The 16,699-nt window shown below is 35.4% G+C and overlaps 2 protein-coding genes across 4 annotated transcripts; both read left to right on the top strand.

The window, feature by feature from the left end:
* The first annotated feature begins 2,060 nt into the window (after positions 1-2,060).
* LOC136251684 (TNF receptor-associated factor 3-like) lies at positions 2,061-9,593 on the top strand. The gene is made up of 6 exons (XM_066044130.1): positions 2,061-2,271; positions 3,079-3,130; positions 4,946-5,041; positions 5,818-5,973; positions 6,023-6,097; positions 8,381-9,593. Exons 1-6 carry the CDS (start codon positions 2,081-2,083, stop codon positions 9,287-9,289), a joined length of 1,479 nt encoding a protein of 492 aa, XP_065900202.1. The 5' UTR covers positions 2,061-2,080; the 3' UTR covers positions 9,290-9,593.
* A 4,187-nt stretch (positions 9,594-13,780) lies between these two features.
* LOC136251683 (TNF receptor-associated factor 1-like) lies at positions 13,781-16,638 on the top strand. 3 transcript variants are annotated; one of them, XR_010699149.1, is made up of 3 exons: positions 13,781-14,009; positions 14,097-14,140; positions 15,841-16,638. XR_010699149.1 is itself a non-coding variant. In XM_066044129.1 (2 exons), exons 1-2 carry the CDS (start codon positions 13,983-13,985, stop codon positions 16,384-16,386), a joined length of 573 nt encoding a protein of 190 aa, XP_065900201.1. In that variant the 5' UTR covers positions 13,781-13,982; the 3' UTR covers positions 16,387-16,638. The 3 variants fall into 3 exon arrangements, 1 of the variants encoding a protein (XP_065900201.1); XR_010699148.1 differs by lacking the exon at positions 15,841-16,638 and having other exon boundaries at positions 14,097-14,341; XM_066044129.1 differs by lacking the exon at positions 14,097-14,140.
* Positions 16,639-16,699: the final 61 nt, after the last annotated feature.

Raw genomic sequence — 16,699 nt, 5'->3', positions numbered from 1 at the left:
TTATTCCTTGTGCCAGCAACAGCTGTACTAAAACAGCCTTTCTGGTGCATGTATACACATGCAGGTGTTGCTTAATCACATTAAAAGCGTGTATGTATACATTGATTTTTTAAATAGTTTGTACATGAGTGTGAAATTTATAATAATAATATGTATATGCACTTTATAAAAGTAGAAAATTTTAAGGAACAAAATTTAGTTATAGCATTGCATGGGTAACTTTTTTGAGACTTCATTTACTACATAAAACAAATCATTAAAATTGCATTGTTATTTTCATGTTATAGTTGGTACAAATTTGCTTCATATATTTAGTTATATATGGCTACTTTATAGATACATACTAACTTTTGTAGTTCCCTATTTTCCTATACATTGCATCTTCAGCTCTATAGTAGTTATCAATGTCATGCACCATAGCTATAACTTGTAATAAGTCTTAGGAGGCATCAATATAACTAATTTTATGCTGTGGACTCCGTTATATATGAGCTGTTACTAATTTGGTAACCTATAATTATATGTTTTGCATAAATGTTGAAAGGTGTGGCAACAATGTATGCAGTGTCACATTGAAAACATGCATTATTATACACCCTATTCACCTATTATAAACATTGTTAGTTTTCACTTTGCTATACATAGAAACTTTGTGTGTGCAGCAAATGGGTTAAATAACTCTAGCTACATTCATTTACATAGAGATTAAATGTGAGCAGTCCAAGTGTGATGGAGCTACACCATTTAATCTTGTAAGTGAAACAATTATGTTTACATCTCCCAAGCATGCAGGGGAGCTTTATATACTTGTTGTATCAGATAAAGTGGAAATATTAAAATTTATATACGTATATAGCTACAGTACTTGGTCAGGACAAGTCCCAGTCAATGTATATCTTATCACATCATTAACTCCACAATACCACCTTCTACTTTCCACAAAGATCTCGGAGTCTTCTTTTCATCTGATTTGGAGTTGTCATTATGAGTACATCACTATTGCCAAAGCCCTCAAAACTTTGGTTGATGTACTCCGCAGACAATTACATAAGCACTAGTAAGTAGTAACTGCATTACAACTAAAAGGATACTACTATATATCCATAGAATGATCTTGCTTACTATACTGTTCACCTCTTTGGAAGCCTCACCTTATAAGACATTTTTACTTGAGCACGTACTGCGGAGAGCCACTAAGTTTATTCTTAATGACTACACTTCGGACTACAAATCTCATTTGATCAAGCTTGGAATGCTGCCTTTAATGTATGTATACTGAACTTGTTGACATCTTGTTTTTATTAAATCACTTAAGTTCACTAATATTTTATATCTTTTAGTAACAATCCTACCAGATTATGCCTTACGGTGGCTCTAAACTTCATCACAAGTTTTCTTCTACCAACTTAATCAGTAGCTCCTACCTTTACAGTTTACCCAGATTATGGAATTCTCTCCCAGTGATTAATACCTCTCTCGGCCCTATCCTTTTTGGAATCATTTTGTCAACAATTTTAACTGTATGCTCCATTACTTGTGTCCCTGTTGTAAGTGCTCTAAAGTCTCCTGCCCTGTCATTTATGTAGCTAAGTGTGTGTTTTTGTATGTTGTCTACATGTACAGTAGTTAACTAGTATTATATAAGTAATTAGTTAGGCAGTTGGCAAATGTTGCAATTTGACCCTCAACACCACCATACTATTTTTGTACATAGCCATTTTAATTCTGTAATCTTGTACCTGGTGTTATATAAAGCAATAATAAATAAATAACCTGGTCTGAGTGTCAGACATATCAGCTGCATATGCCCTGCAATTTAGTATATCTCATTATCTCTTTGCAATGGAGCGGGGCAATGGAGAATGTAGTCATGTAATCATCCGATGATCGATATCGTCCCCTGGGCCTAGGCGTATTTGTTGATCTGGGGAATTTTTTGGGTGTGTCAACCCTCCTCACCGCAATACGAAAATGGCATATGACGTAATACTCGTGCCATATAAAGACGAAAGGTCGCTTCAAGATAGAATATAGAACTAGCTAGCTACATCTGTCATCTACCAGCTTAGTCAATGCTGAGATGTTGCAAGGTGGTGGATTGAAGTTACTCCCTCCTAGTGCATCACATTTAGGGAGTCATGTACGGCTTCCTTCACCTTTAGAAGACAGATTACGGTGTGCTGCATGCCATTCCCTTCTTATTGGCCCTCTCCAGGTTCCTTGTGGTCACCGAATTTGTACATCTTGTGCTCTAGGACTCAAACAACAAAGGTAACGACCAAGTAGCTAAATAGACTTTTTGCAGGTCTATTGGTCCCTGTGAGTGGTAACTATCTAAGTCTTGCATGGCTCGTAATATAGAGTATGCATACTACGTAGTATAGTTGCACGTATATAGAATAAAGTGCTGGTATTTTGGTCAGATGGTATTATGAGTCACCATTAGCAGCGACAGGAAAAAAGACTGAGAAAGGGATTGATAATGTCATTGCAGTTTTGCATCTGAAAGTGGTGATCAGTTCCTGACAAAGTGATACTGGAGAAGATAATGATGATTCTTTCAAGAAGATTCAGGAGACAACACTGTACACATGTGTCCAAAGTATGGCATTAGTTATGGCAATGGCTCGGAGGAACTTATCTGTTGTGATAGTGTATCATATAGCTACGTGTATGTAGCTAGCTAGCTTGACAAAAGTGTACAAGCACAATGGAAGAATACTGAACGTGGTTTATGGTCAGAGTTATCCTATATATGTTGACTTGTAATGATATGCATACCATGACTCATAATACCATCTGTTAGCACCAATATAACATTACCATTAGAACATTTATAATTGTGCTATTGTATGTATGGGCCTTTCCAAGTGCTTGAATGATTACGAGCTTGACAATAGATTATTGTATCCAGTAATCAGTACACTTGAAAATGAGGACACCTGCATAATGTCAACAGGATACCTCGATAATCAGGACACTTTTGGTTGATCCCAAAGTGTCCTCTACTGTAGTATGTTTCAATCTGTTACATATAATTATAATTCATGATCAGTCATACATTCTTTCACTCTTTAGGTCCAAGAACTTCTTCTGCAATGAATGCCAAGTGAAAACAGAATTCACTGATGTAAGTTAAACAGTGTATAACTGCATGTGTACCATTTGTTGTAGTATACAGCACTTTGGCCATTAGGGCTACCAGATTTTGCAAAGAAAATAGTGAAAATAATGAAACCTGCTGGTCACTTGCAAAATTGCATACGTGCATAATAGTGTATATACTGTAAGATGTATATTACCTTGCTTAACAAACTTGCAGTGATCTACAAGTTACCAAGTGAAGTTCCACCATTATACCAACTCTTAGAGCTTTTTTGAGGTATTGTGATGAAGACTATAATAAATTATAATTTTAAGCCATCAGAATGTTACTAATTTAGGGGCTGGTATATAACACCACTTAAACATCAGGACACACAATACTGAGTTGTGTGGCCAAGGAAGCCAATGCATCCAGGCATGACAGACAAGTGTGCATTTTGAAACACTGATCCCTCGGGTGGGACATTACTCATACTATATTTGAGCTAAGTCAGTTCAGCATTATATTTCTTTGTATTTTTTAAATTTTTCTTCATCTTCCATTAATTTACTTTTAATTACAACACTTAATAAATTCATAACTTGTGTAAGCCTTATGAGGCTATAAAGGGCATATTATTATTGCAGCACATCTACTTTCTTGTTTACAAATTGGTAGAAGGAGTGCAATTAAAGAGATTGTCAAAAAATGTACTTTTTCAAAAATTGCAAGTGCATTTTTTGTCATGCTGCAGGGTAAATTGGTCACTGAAAAAACTTAAAATCAGTATGCATGCTGATAGGCTATCCATCATAGTGTGGACCTTTTTGATTTTAAAGTACTGGGAGTATTGGATAAGGAAATATAAAACCAAAACATGTGATGCAGCAGTCAATATAGCAGTCAGCAATTTAGCTGAATTTTCTATTCAGTAATGTAGCAGGAATCTGTGTAAATGTCAAATAGTTTCTGTCTGCCTTTCTAGTTGCTTCCTGCCTCCCTTCCTACCTGCCTGCCTGCCTGCCCACCTGCCTACCTGCCCGACCACCCGCCTGCCTACCTTCCTGCCTGCCTGCCCGCCTGCTTGCCTGCCTTCAGACAAATGTAAGCCTGACAAGTGTCTTTTGGCATGCCGCAGTTCTTACAATACATGCATCATGGACTTACCTTTGTGTTCCAGGTTTGTTTGCTGACGTATTGATTTGAGGTAGTGTGATACAACTTCCCTGTGGCTGGCTATCATGCTTACCACCTGTATTTTCTGTATCAACTGGATTGATTGCAGAGACACTTTTGTACTCTTCTTTATGTGTAATTGCAGGCAAAACATAGCTGAAGCGTAATGACCACTTCATCTCTTCACCTTTTGGTAGTTGATTGTTGGGGTGCACATTCAGTTCCAAGATTAAGTTTTATGTCATGCCTGGTGCCACACTATCTTTTGATGTGGTATGTATGGGTTCATTATAATTATGTTGTAAAAGTAAACAAACAAGTAGAAGGAAAAGTAGGAAAAAAAGCAGTGAAGCTAAAAAGTAGTGAAACAAGAAAGCTGCCTATAGCTACCTGCAGATATACTAGTGGACATTTAATCACTAATTCAGTACGTTATATGTAGACTAAAATAAGGGATTAATGTTCACTAGTAATCTGCAGATAACTATATAGGCTGCTTTCTTGTTTCACTACTTTTTAGCTACTCCCTTGTTTCAATACTTTTATTTTTATTTTTCCTTCTACTTGTATATATAAATTATTTCAAATGTGTAATGATACAATTGATACTGTAGAGTTGCTTGAAGTACCAATAGCTATATATTACTTTTCTACAGTTACAGTATGTATCTCATATTGTTACAGTATTACCATGATAAAGCAATATCTAAAGAGATTGACAATTCAACTGTACGTTGTTCTAACTGTGGGAACTGGATTGGTCAATATCGTCATTTTCAGGTTTGTGAGTTAGTGTGATGCAAGTAGGTTGTACCTGTTTTGCTGGTGTTTAAATTGTTTGCACATTCATGGGTGATAGCTAATAGCTTGGGAAATTAGCTATAGATGAAAATATATACCATTATGCAAAACATAATTTGTTTGGAATATCCCAACTTTTAATTAATCACAAACTAAAATGTTTGCACTTAGCTACTAGTCTGAAGTTTGTATACTAAATGGCTGTTGGGTTTCACCAAATAATTTTGAGCATAATGGGCTAGCAGAAGCAGTGAGCATTCTGCCAACATGACATAAAATTTAGCTGATGCCTTTGATGATGCTGCCTTTTGCTGATGCCTTTGATGTCAATGATGTAGATTGATTTCACAGTGTGCATGCCCAAAGAAAGGAAATCATAGATTCACCAAACATTATCCTTCTCATAAAAATAGGGTGTAATTTTATTATATTGACTGTTTCTTGTCTGATTATAATTACATCTCACAGTAACAATATTGAAATACTCTAATAGAGCAGTCACTACTCTGATACACAAATGTGCTAATATTGCAGCCTACTTTTCAAGTAGAGTTTTACATAATAAGTGGCTTGGTTTGGCTCTTAAAAATAATGGGCTGTTTTTGGTTGCTTTTAGAAAGCATTTCGTGGGATATATGAATAGGTAATTACCTCTATAGGCTAAGCATTATAATATTATACTAGTTATGTGTATATAATTGCATTATTAGCAGTGTACTATAATTTATTGTACATTATGGTAATTTGTGTTGCAGAATCACATAAAGGAGGAGTGTAAGGTATCATGTCCCAATGAAGGTTGTAGTGAGGAGATCACAAGATCACAACTTGATGATCACTTAAAACAGTGTCAGTACAGAAGACAATCATGTCAGTGGTGTAAGGAAGAGGTTCCTTATGATCAACAGAAGGTATTGACATTTTAATACCGTGTACATCATGATTGATTGTTTGTTATAGGAACATGAGAAAGAATGTTCTTACATTCCAATCAAGTGTCCTAATGGATGCAATATCACCATTCCCAAGAGAGAAGTGAGTTATTCACATAGATTATAAGCTTCTTTAATATTTCTATGTATTATATACTAGCTAAGTAAGACATAAATATATGTTTACATTAATCTAAGCAATCGTACTTATCCATTTTTTCTCAGGCTAGATAGAATGCCTTTGTCACCACCCCCAGTGCTGGCTATATATTAAGTGCTGGACAGCTGGGGGTAACCACTAATAAAGTGCTAGATGATGAGGGTGGCAGCATTGAACCTACCCTCAGAATATGTTACTCAGTCTAAGAAATTCCTTATTGTCTATTTAAAAATTCCAGCTTTAAGTATTTGATGTGTTGTAGCTTGCCAATGGTTGAAGCTACATGTACCAAACTTTCACACATTTTACACCAATTCCTTACCTTCCAGAGCATCCACTGTACAAGTACCCAACAGCTAAGTTTCCTGCCATTTTAGATAGTTTTTAAATTGAGGTTGACTGTATCAGGTGAGCTTCAAAAGGGGTGGGAGATGGAGGTCCAGAGGAGGCTGTTTAAAAATCTTAAAGAGAAAGGTGTAGAGATGAATTAGGCCAGGTCATTCAGATCTCAATACTGGCTAAAATGAAAGGACATTTACAGTACAAGTGGGCGATACTGGTTTTCTCAGACCCAGTCACATATACTGTATAGTGGACAATTTTTTGCATGGGTTTTTATTTCTGGATATATTTTCAAAGAGGCTTCTTTCTTTGGAAATAAACTCCCAAAACCTGTTGTTCTCCCACAATTAAAAGTAACTTGCCTTCATGTGATCACAGATTTTTGGCATAGACACCTCATCACTCGTGTTTTAACCAGTAATCTCTCTGGTGTATAGTGATTGGGTAGCAGTAAGTCAGTTGTTGGCAAACATATTATATGTGTATCTTTCATAGTTTATGACACCAGTTTCCATGTTTTTTGAAATACACCAGAGTTACGTATTCTTTAAAATTTAAAACCTTTGAAAATCAGATTTTGTCCCATCTGCAAAATTTTCTAATAACTTGCTATGTGGTATAAGTCAGATCAATGCTATATGATGATATACAGAAGACCAATGTCCCCCTAAAGCACATGATGGCCAGCCTCATCTCAACAAAATGTAGCTACATCTCAACCAAAGAAAAATATTGACTATAATATATATATATATATTTCATTTGTCTGTCAACATGAAAGCCAAGCTGACTTCTTATAGATTTAAAATGATCACAAACTTTGCATAGTTCCTGATGGCATTAAGTTCACTTCAGTAGCCTTACTAGCCTATAACATAGTTGAAATGTCATTACCTCTGCCATCATTATCCTATTTAATGAGTGATGGCTAAGGAGAAAGTAATTAAGGGAATGTAAGCCCTCATAGCTACAAATTGACTTGAATTATAGCTCAATAGTAAGAATATGTGATTTTTTAAAATTATTAAGGATAAATACAAATGGCATAGTTCATGAGTAAGGAGTCAATTTAGAATTTTGAAAATGCAGAGTTTGCAAGTACAGCACAGTGGACCTCAGTTATCTGGACCCCTTGGGACCAGGTGTGGTCCATAAGTCTGAAAAGTCCATAACTCTGAAAGTGTGTATGATTAAGCATAAAAGCATTCTTGATAGATATTTTTGTATTTTCGACTACCCTAATAACAGTCACTACTCTAATAGAGCAGTCATTTCTATAGTTCAGATAACCAAAAATCTGGATAAGTGGGGTCCAGGTTCCACTGTATATGGATCTCTCACTTACATAAAATCTTTCAACAGTAAACATTTTCTTCAGTTTGGAGCCATTAAAACTTTTGCAATTGGAGGAATGGCTTTTGTGTCATTTTGATGATGGTGTGCTAAATCTCTTTCTGTGTAGAACTCACCAAATAACTGACATGTCCACTACTGTATGCTCTTTGTAGTCCATTGTTGGGCCTGATAATATCCTATGGCTTACTCTTTCATTTTGTCCACCCATTTCTCCCACATATCATAACATGCATAAATACCAACTTGATGAAGAGCTCACCTGTTAGCTATATTACTTGCTGACAGTATTGAGAGAATGAACTGATTCATATAATCATGCGAAATCTGTGCTCAACACTAGAATCCATGGTTTAGTGATCATAATATCTTATAATACATGTAAGTTTTAACCACCTCAAAGTTTTTCAACACTATTATTCTACAAGCATAATTTCTATTCCTAGCTCTGACAATATACATATATATATAGCATTCTAGTAATATGTGCATGCACTGTACATAGCTAATAAAAATGTTATTGTTTTACAGATGAACTCTCATTTGGATCCTAATAACCCACATGGTTTCTCTTTGGCTAAAAGGACACAACAATGTCTTTTTGACTTCTTGGGTTGCTCATTTTCTGGCACCAGCTTGGAATTAGAAACACACATGGAGAAGTGCATAAAACAACATCTCTTGTTAGTTGGAAAGTTTCTGTCTAGTGGAATGCACAGACAGAATGGTATTACTAATAAGAATTATGAAGTAATGAAGCAAATACTCCACACTGAGTTGGATAAGACTAAGAAAAAACTTGAGATAATTGGTGATCAAGACAAAGAGAAACCATTGCAGATCACTGGACTGCAGAGCAAGCAAGATGATATATCTTTCCGGTTAACTGGAGTTGAGGATCTGTTAAAATCCCTGCAAGCTAGTGTCAACGAGATCAACCATACTTATGAGGAAGTGTCTCTTACCTTACAAACACTTCAAGCTACTTCATATGATGGTCACTACATATGGAAGATACCAGATATCACCAGACGTAGGAGGGATGCTCTACTAGGAAAGACCGTCAGTTTGTATTCAGCACCATTTTATACCAGCAGGTTTGGGTACAAACTGTGCCTACGTGTGTATTTAGATGGTGATGGTAGTGGCAAGGGATGTTACATATCTTACTTCCTTACCATCATGAAGGGAGAATATGATGCTTTACTGGAATGGCCATTCCAGCATATGGTGACAATGACATTAGTGAACCAGAAAGGGAACAACAATATTGTACAGTCATTCAGACCCAACCCAATCAGCACTAGTTTTCATCGTCCAAAATCAGACATGAATGTGGCAACTGGTTGTCCTAAATTTGCTCCACTATCAATACTGGATAACCCTGAATTTGTTGTTGATGATGTGTCATTCTTCAAGTGCGTCATAAAAATAGGATAAACAGTTACAATGTGCTAGGATCTTTCAATTATTTCAAAAATATATTTTTATTGTAAATTAGCTAACAGCAATTTTTATTTGTTTATCAAAAAATTTAAAGCTGAAAAAAGTTCTTATGCTCCCACTTTTCTGGGGTAACGAGTTACTTAGGTAACACGTTATGTAATAATTATTACTTTTGTAGTATCAAAGTAACGTAACGACATACACAAAACAGGTAATGTAACTCAAGTTACTTTACTTGTAAATGTAACATGTTACCTAAGTAATGAAGTTACTGTAACGAGTCTAATATTACATATAATATTATTACTACAAGTTACTAATCTCGTTAGTAATCCACTGAGTAACTCATAGCCACAATGAAGTAACGAAGCCTACTGAATGAAGTTTCTTCACCAGCTTCTACTTATAACCAAGATTTTCACGTTGACCAACAGCGCAATCATGTCACGTGATAAGGTGGTAGTTTCACATGTGACAGCTTAAGGCTGTGGACACAAGGTAATATAATAGGTAATATAATATGTAATATTATTATTATAGTTACTTTATTTTATGGGTAATATGTTACTATAACTAAATAGTTCAGTTGCAAGTAATTATGTAATATGTAACGAGGTATTTTTAAAAAGTAATTGCCCCAACACTGTTACTAGCATGAAAGACATTATCTGTAGGGGCTTTGGACTATGGTGGGGTATCCTTATTAGATAACTTCCTTGGTCTACAAATGCAAACGTGTCTGTGTACAAGTGAAGGGATCTATGATTATGAAGATATCATGATTTAGAAGTCTAAGTGTGTATGTGGACTCTAATATACAAAGTGGGACCACAGGCAAGTATCAATTCCTGTTTGGTGAAGATGTCTTTTTGCACTCCACACACATCATCACATTTCTTGGTAACAGAACACTCTAATTAAACAGTCACCACTACCAGTATTACTTTGTCTGTATGGTCTGCTACCTATCCTAATCTTTCAATAAGCTCAAAAGATAGCATCTCATAACACGATCAAATAACACTGGTGAACCAGTTTAACCAGTACACATATAAATAAAATTTGTTGGATTCTCCACAGATACGGTCTTATGTGTTTTATCCTTGAGCAAGATTACACTACCCATGGAGCTGTTTAATGGGGGCTTGATGACCTGGTCTCATCTCGGGAAGTAAATGCTCAACTGTACTTGTCTTACTTAGCAGTGCTGCAGAATTTTAGGTTCTGTGGCATCTATCCTTATAACTTGAATGGTACTCCTGCGGGTTACTAGTCTTTCCCCAGGAGGACTGGCTTGCACAGACTTGAGTACCTGAGTAGTGCATATATAGGCACCCCAGTGCTGCATGCTGGTTTATTGGGTGGCAATAGTTATGTTTAAGATGGCTGCTGCAAACTTTACATTTGTATATAATTAGCATGTTAGTGTCATATGGCACAATTACATATAGTACAAAAACCATACTGAATGGTTTCTGTGCATTACATAATACCTGCTTACATTTCATAATCCCATGTATATACCATATTCATTGAAATGACTGATAAGAAGTTATTTCTAGATAACATTTGTAGCTAACTAATCATTTGTAAATAGCTACTTGTACATATGTTCCCCCTTGTAAATCCCCCCCCCCCCCTCTACTTGTAATTTTTTCCCCTGGGCATAATTAGTAAACACTGCCTGCCCAGTAAAAATAATAAATAAATCAATAATAAATGTATCCATTATACATTATTGCCATCTATATGTATCAAGTTATAGTTATTGCCACTAAGTGAAAAGTTTCATCACTGTGTTAACTATCATACACTGTATGTAAACATGAAATTTTGTGAGAGCCAAATTCTAATGTTTCATGCTGATACTTATATTTCAGTTATGCTTTCCCATTATTTTATTCCAAACAAGTACCGAATATTCCTTGAGCATTCTAAATTGCAACCTAAACTCCATCTTGTACCATTTACACATTCCCAAAACTGTGTCATGCATTGGGTGCATAGATTAGCTTTATATCCTCAGGCCTCTGTATTTAGTATAAGAGCACAGCTATACTGCCTGAACACAGAAATGAAGCTTCAAAAGCAACCATATGCATTTGCAATACATCACTATGCATGACTACTGCATAAATATGTAATGCTTCCGTATAGTGTGACTTCATGGCTTATAAAATATTAAAACAACTAAGGAAGTTTTTGTAGTTGATCAAATGATTGTATCTTGTATTACACTATTTTCAGGAAGTGATTGACATACCAATACTAGTGTAATAACCATCACCCAGACCAGTTAGATTACAGTGTATCATACCAAAGATTCATAACATTAGGTAGTGAAAGAATGTCTAACTGGAACACTTCCATGGAAAGAACTGAGTCAAGTATAAAGGCTTGTCCTGCTCACCACCAATCAACAACTCTTATCACCAGTAGAGACATTGATTTTACTTGACTCAGTGCAGTAGTCTCTCTCTTTAATATTATGAACTCTTGATCATACCAATTAAGGTCTAGTACAACACAAAGCAAATGTACAATTGAACAGTCCGACAGAGTGCATATACATGATGCATCTGTTTAATGATGCCACTACATAATACTGACTACAAGCATGTGAGTAATAAGATGACAGTTATGCTAATCCTAGCTATGGCCTTTTGAATTTGAATTTAATACTGGACAGGCAGCATTTGCCGATTTGTCCAAGGGACCAGTCCAAAGAAGAATTACACACACACAATAGGTGCATGCATACATACACATTTGAAGAGACTTAAGTTACATGTATTGGTTTAAGTTTGCTACAAATGATTCAAGGGAATTTGATGGGGAGATTGTTCCAATTGTTTATACATGATGAATGTGTACTTACAATTTTTTGTGAGTTATATAATTACTGCTGACCTATATATTTTACACAGTATACACTAATGCACACCCACTGTTTAATATGCCATACACAATTATTTTCTCCCAGAACAGCAATATTGTTCTCAACTTTTTTGTAGGACAGCTCTAACAGGTCATCACCACTATCCCCAATTTGTTGTTTTGAGCTAAGTGTCTCATATAGTACTTTAGTTTCAGTTCAAAAGTTACTATATATCTACATTTACCACAAGACTAAGTTCAGTTCAGTCTTAAAATTCACATCAAATTTCGTAACGACAGATCCTCATGCACATACCTATATGTTATGTTCCTATCAACATTTGCTATATATACAACAGTTTACTTACTAAATATGATCAGTCTCAATAAATATCACACTATGATCTGAGTAGCTAATACACAACAATGATGCAATTGCTGCTATTGCATCATTAAGATGCATGGTTTTGTTGAATTTTGTGAAGTACTACTAGGCTAAATAAAGCCATTTATATGCATGCAATGTAGGCATTTTTCAAGTATTTGCCTCATATATATGTAGCCAATAATAACATACTAGTATATACTCATCACTACATTTTGCACACCACAGAAGTATCTCATTTTGATATGTATTTAGGTCTGTATACTGTGACTATATATACCCTGAGGCAGTTTGACTGTTCATTAAAACATATAATTTCATTCAATAGCTAGCTGCAGGTCCTATGCAAACCAATGAAAGTTTCATAATTTCTTGTTACTCAAATTTTATTAAATGACTGTAATCTGAGTGTGATTATGATTATGATGTTATGATGATTATGATTATGATTATGATTATGATGTGATTTGGGTTGAGGCTTAGAAGCCTGTACACCCATCAAGTTACAGTGTTCAGATGCTGAGCTGTCACTATCATGATTGATAACATCCTGTCTATATATATCTTTTACAAACAGGAAATAAATTTGTATATAGTATCAACAGCAACATAACTCAGCACAGAAAATGCACATGCTTCCAAATACAACTATAGTGCTGTTATACAACTCACACGTATAGCTACTGTATTGAGCTTATGTATACAGTACATTGTATATGTGTGTTTGTTTACACTGCCCACAATAGGTGTGTACAGTTACAAAACTGAATACTGTAAACTGACACTATCTACATTATCGGATGAATCACATGTTTGTAATAGTAATATGATCTGTTATCATGTGGTATGGTATAGCAACTGACTGCATGTATATTTATGATAATTTGATTAGTAGATGTGACAAGAATGTATACCACAAGTAGACCTATTACCATTGATTTATAGCAGTAGTGGTCATATGACATTGTTGAATGCAACTAATACATGTAGCATTACATCATTCTATTTTTAGTTTCTGTCCATCAGATTGTTTTTGCTGATATGCATCCCTGTGTGCTTGTTAATATAGTTATGTAGTTGTAGGTTAGCAGTACCATGTGTGTGTGTGTGTGTGTGTGTGTGTGTGTGTGTGTCTGTGTGTCTGTGTGTGTCTGTGTGTGTGTGTCTGTGTGTGTCTCTGTGTGTGTGTCTGTTTGTGTGTGTGTGTGTGTGTGTGTGTGTGTCTGTCTGTCTGTGTGTGTCTGTGTGTCTGTGTGTCTGTGTGTGTCTGTGTGTGTCTGTGTGTGTGTGTGTGTGTATACGTGTGCGTGTGTGCGTGTACATGTACGTGTGTGTGTATTTGTGTGTGTGCATGTGTGTGAGTGTGTGTGTGAGTGTATAGGGTTAGATGAAACATGGACACTCTTGTAGGGATAAGACTGCCAGATGCATACGAATTTCTATGGAATATGTGTAAGTGAGCAACTGCAAATGTCATCTCAACAGGTGTAGTCAAATTATGCATTTATTATAATTTTATAAATTATTGTCTCACTATAGGGACTGGCCATTGAAAGCATAGTAGAGTGCAGAAAAAACTCCCAGTTAGTGACTTGATACCCAAGCAATCTAGGCAATTTGTGTATGTATGTATATGCATGCTCTTCACTATATGAATATGTGTTCAAAATATTCCACTAAGTTTTCTTTTCCTTTCAAGTAGCTACAAGTGATGCAACTTGCGTGACAATGACAAGGGTATTTCCACTTTGCTTGTACAGAATGATAAAATAAAAGCAATAATTCAAAGTATATATATGTGACTTTTCACATGTGACATGCTTGTCAACATGTATAGTTGGATTGTGATTAGTACATCACTTAATTTTATCTGTGTAATTTTATCTGTCTGAAAGTGACTGTGTATAACTATGTACTAATGCTAAGAATGTACACATGTGTACATTATACGCCTCAATGTACAATATACGCTATTAAACATAAATAAATACTTTGAATAGTAGCAGTACAAGTTGTACGGTCTCAGTGTGAAGGTGGGTACAAGTAATTTGTATAGCCATACGATTCATGGGCAATTATACACTTGCATATATACACAGTTATGTGTGCCTAAGTATGAAATCTAAAAATAATTAAAACTATCATTATTGCAAGGTATGCTATATAGCTTACATTATTGATTAGCTGCAATCACTGAAATTTTCACACAGTTGGATGGTAGCTATTCATCGTTCACAGTAATATGGGGGAGACACAGAATTTGTGACCTTGGGACATTTTGCCAGAGGGTGTTATGGCATTTCCACTGATTTGCATACTCTCGTTAACTTCTTGGCAGTGTATCTTTCTAGACAATGAAATCATAACAGTACAGTGACATTGCACATTCTTGTTTCCCACTTCCCTCCCACAACACCCATGACCGGTAGACTGAGGTGGCATACTTGTCAGAAATCTTAAGCCTAGAAGAATCTAGAACAACCAGTTCAAAGCTTAAAATGGCAAATGGTATGCGTGACATAATTTATTACCCACCCAAAACAGCTTATAGCTGTAAAAAAGGTGCGCTCCCAAGTAAAGCAGAGTTAACTGCAACAAAAAGTAATGATATCATAGTGCGGCCATGTGTGAGATATGCAAGTTGTAAATTTAATATTACTCAGATAATACAATATTATTGTTAAAGTGTTAATGAGAACTATGTGATGCTGCTAGTTTTTAAAGTGTGTGAGCATCTTCATAAATGCCACACAAATTTGATTCTCAATAAACAACATGTATAAATTCTCTGATAGCAACAAATAGTTTGAGTTTGGCCGCCTTTCCTGTATACGGCAATGCTATGTATGAACAAAGGAAAGGCAGGCAAACTCAAACTATTTATTGCTATCAGAGAATCTATACATGTTGCTTTGTTAAGAATCAAATTTGTGTGGCATTTATGAAGATGCTCACACACTTAAAAACTAGCAGCATCACATAGTTCCCATTAAATAATATTGTATTATCTGAGTAATATTAATTTTACAACTTGCATATCTCGCACATGACCGCACTATGATGTCATTACTTTTTGTTGCAGTTAACTCTGCTTTACTTGGATACGCACTTATTTTACAGCTATAAGCTGTTTTGGGTGGGATTAGACAATAGAAGAAGGGAAGCAAAAACAGATGAAATTAATCCATGTATACGTATACAAATCATCAGTATAGCATTCTAGTAATATGTGCATAGTGAGGATGTACTGTACATAGCTAATTAAAATTTTATTGTTTTACAGATGAACTCTCATTTGGATCCTAATAACCCACATGGTTGCTCTTTGGCTAAAAGGACACAACAATGCAAAGAGAAACCATTGCAGATCACTGGACTGCAAAGCAAACAAGATGATATATTTTTCCGGTTAACTAGAGTTGAGGATCTGTTAAAATCCTTGCAAGCTAGTGTCAACAAGATCAACCATACTTATGAGGAAGTGTCTCTCACCTTACAAACACTTCAAGCTACTTCATATGATGGTCATTACATATGGAAGATACCAGATATCACCAGACGTAGGAGGGATGCTCTACTAGAAAAGACTGTCAGTTTATATTCAGCACCATTTTACACCAGCAGGTTTGGGTACAGACTGTGTCTACGTGTGTATTTAGATGGTGATGGTAGTAGAAAGGGACATTACATATCTTACTTCCTTACCATCATGAAGGGAGAATATGATGCTTTACTAGAATGGCCATTTCAGCATAATTATGGTGACAATGACATTAGTGAACCAGAAAGGCAACAACAATATTGTACAGTCATTCAGACCCAACACTAGTTTTCATCGTCCAAAATCAGACATGAATGTGGAAACTGGCTGTCCTAAATTTGCTCCACTATCAATACTGGATAATCCTGAATTTGTTGTTGATGATGTGGCATTCTTTAAGTGTGTCATACATATAGGATAAACAATTACAATGTGCTAGGATTTTTCAATTTTTTAAACATGTTGTATTTCAGTGTATTATTTTTATTGCAGCTAACTTAAGTGAAGGAAATTTTATTAGCAGTTTTCATTTGTTTATCAAAAAAATAAAGCTGAAAAATTTTCTGATGCTCTCAATTTACTAACATGAAAGACATCATCT

This window comes from Dysidea avara, chromosome 3 (genome assembly GCF_963678975.1).
Source record: "Dysidea avara chromosome 3, odDysAvar1.4, whole genome shotgun sequence".
Taxonomy (NCBI): Eukaryota; Metazoa; Porifera; class Demospongiae; order Dictyoceratida; family Dysideidae; genus Dysidea; species Dysidea avara.
The sequence above is the reverse complement of the archived record's forward strand: the minus strand, read 5'-3'. Positions and strand labels throughout refer to the sequence as shown.

Excerpts from the sequence above, each read along its gene's own strand:
- LOC136251684 (XM_066044130.1), top strand. The coding sequence starts at position 2,081 with ATGTTGCAAGGTGGTGGATTGAAGTTACTCCCTCCTAGTGCATCACAT. Across the intron at positions 2,272-3,078 it reads CTAGGACTCAAACAACAAAG|GTCCAAGAACTTCTTCTGCA; the intron begins GTAACGACCAAG and ends TTCACTCTTTAG. Across the intron at positions 6,098-8,380 it reads TCACCATTCCCAAGAGAGAA|ATGAACTCTCATTTGGATCC; the intron begins GTGAGTTATTCA and ends ATTGTTTTACAG.
- LOC136251683 (XM_066044129.1), top strand. The coding sequence starts at position 13,983 with ATGCATACGAATTTCTATGGAATATGT. Across the intron at positions 14,010-15,840 it reads CGAATTTCTATGGAATATGT|ATGAACTCTCATTTGGATCC; the intron begins GTAAGTGAGCAA and ends ATTGTTTTACAG.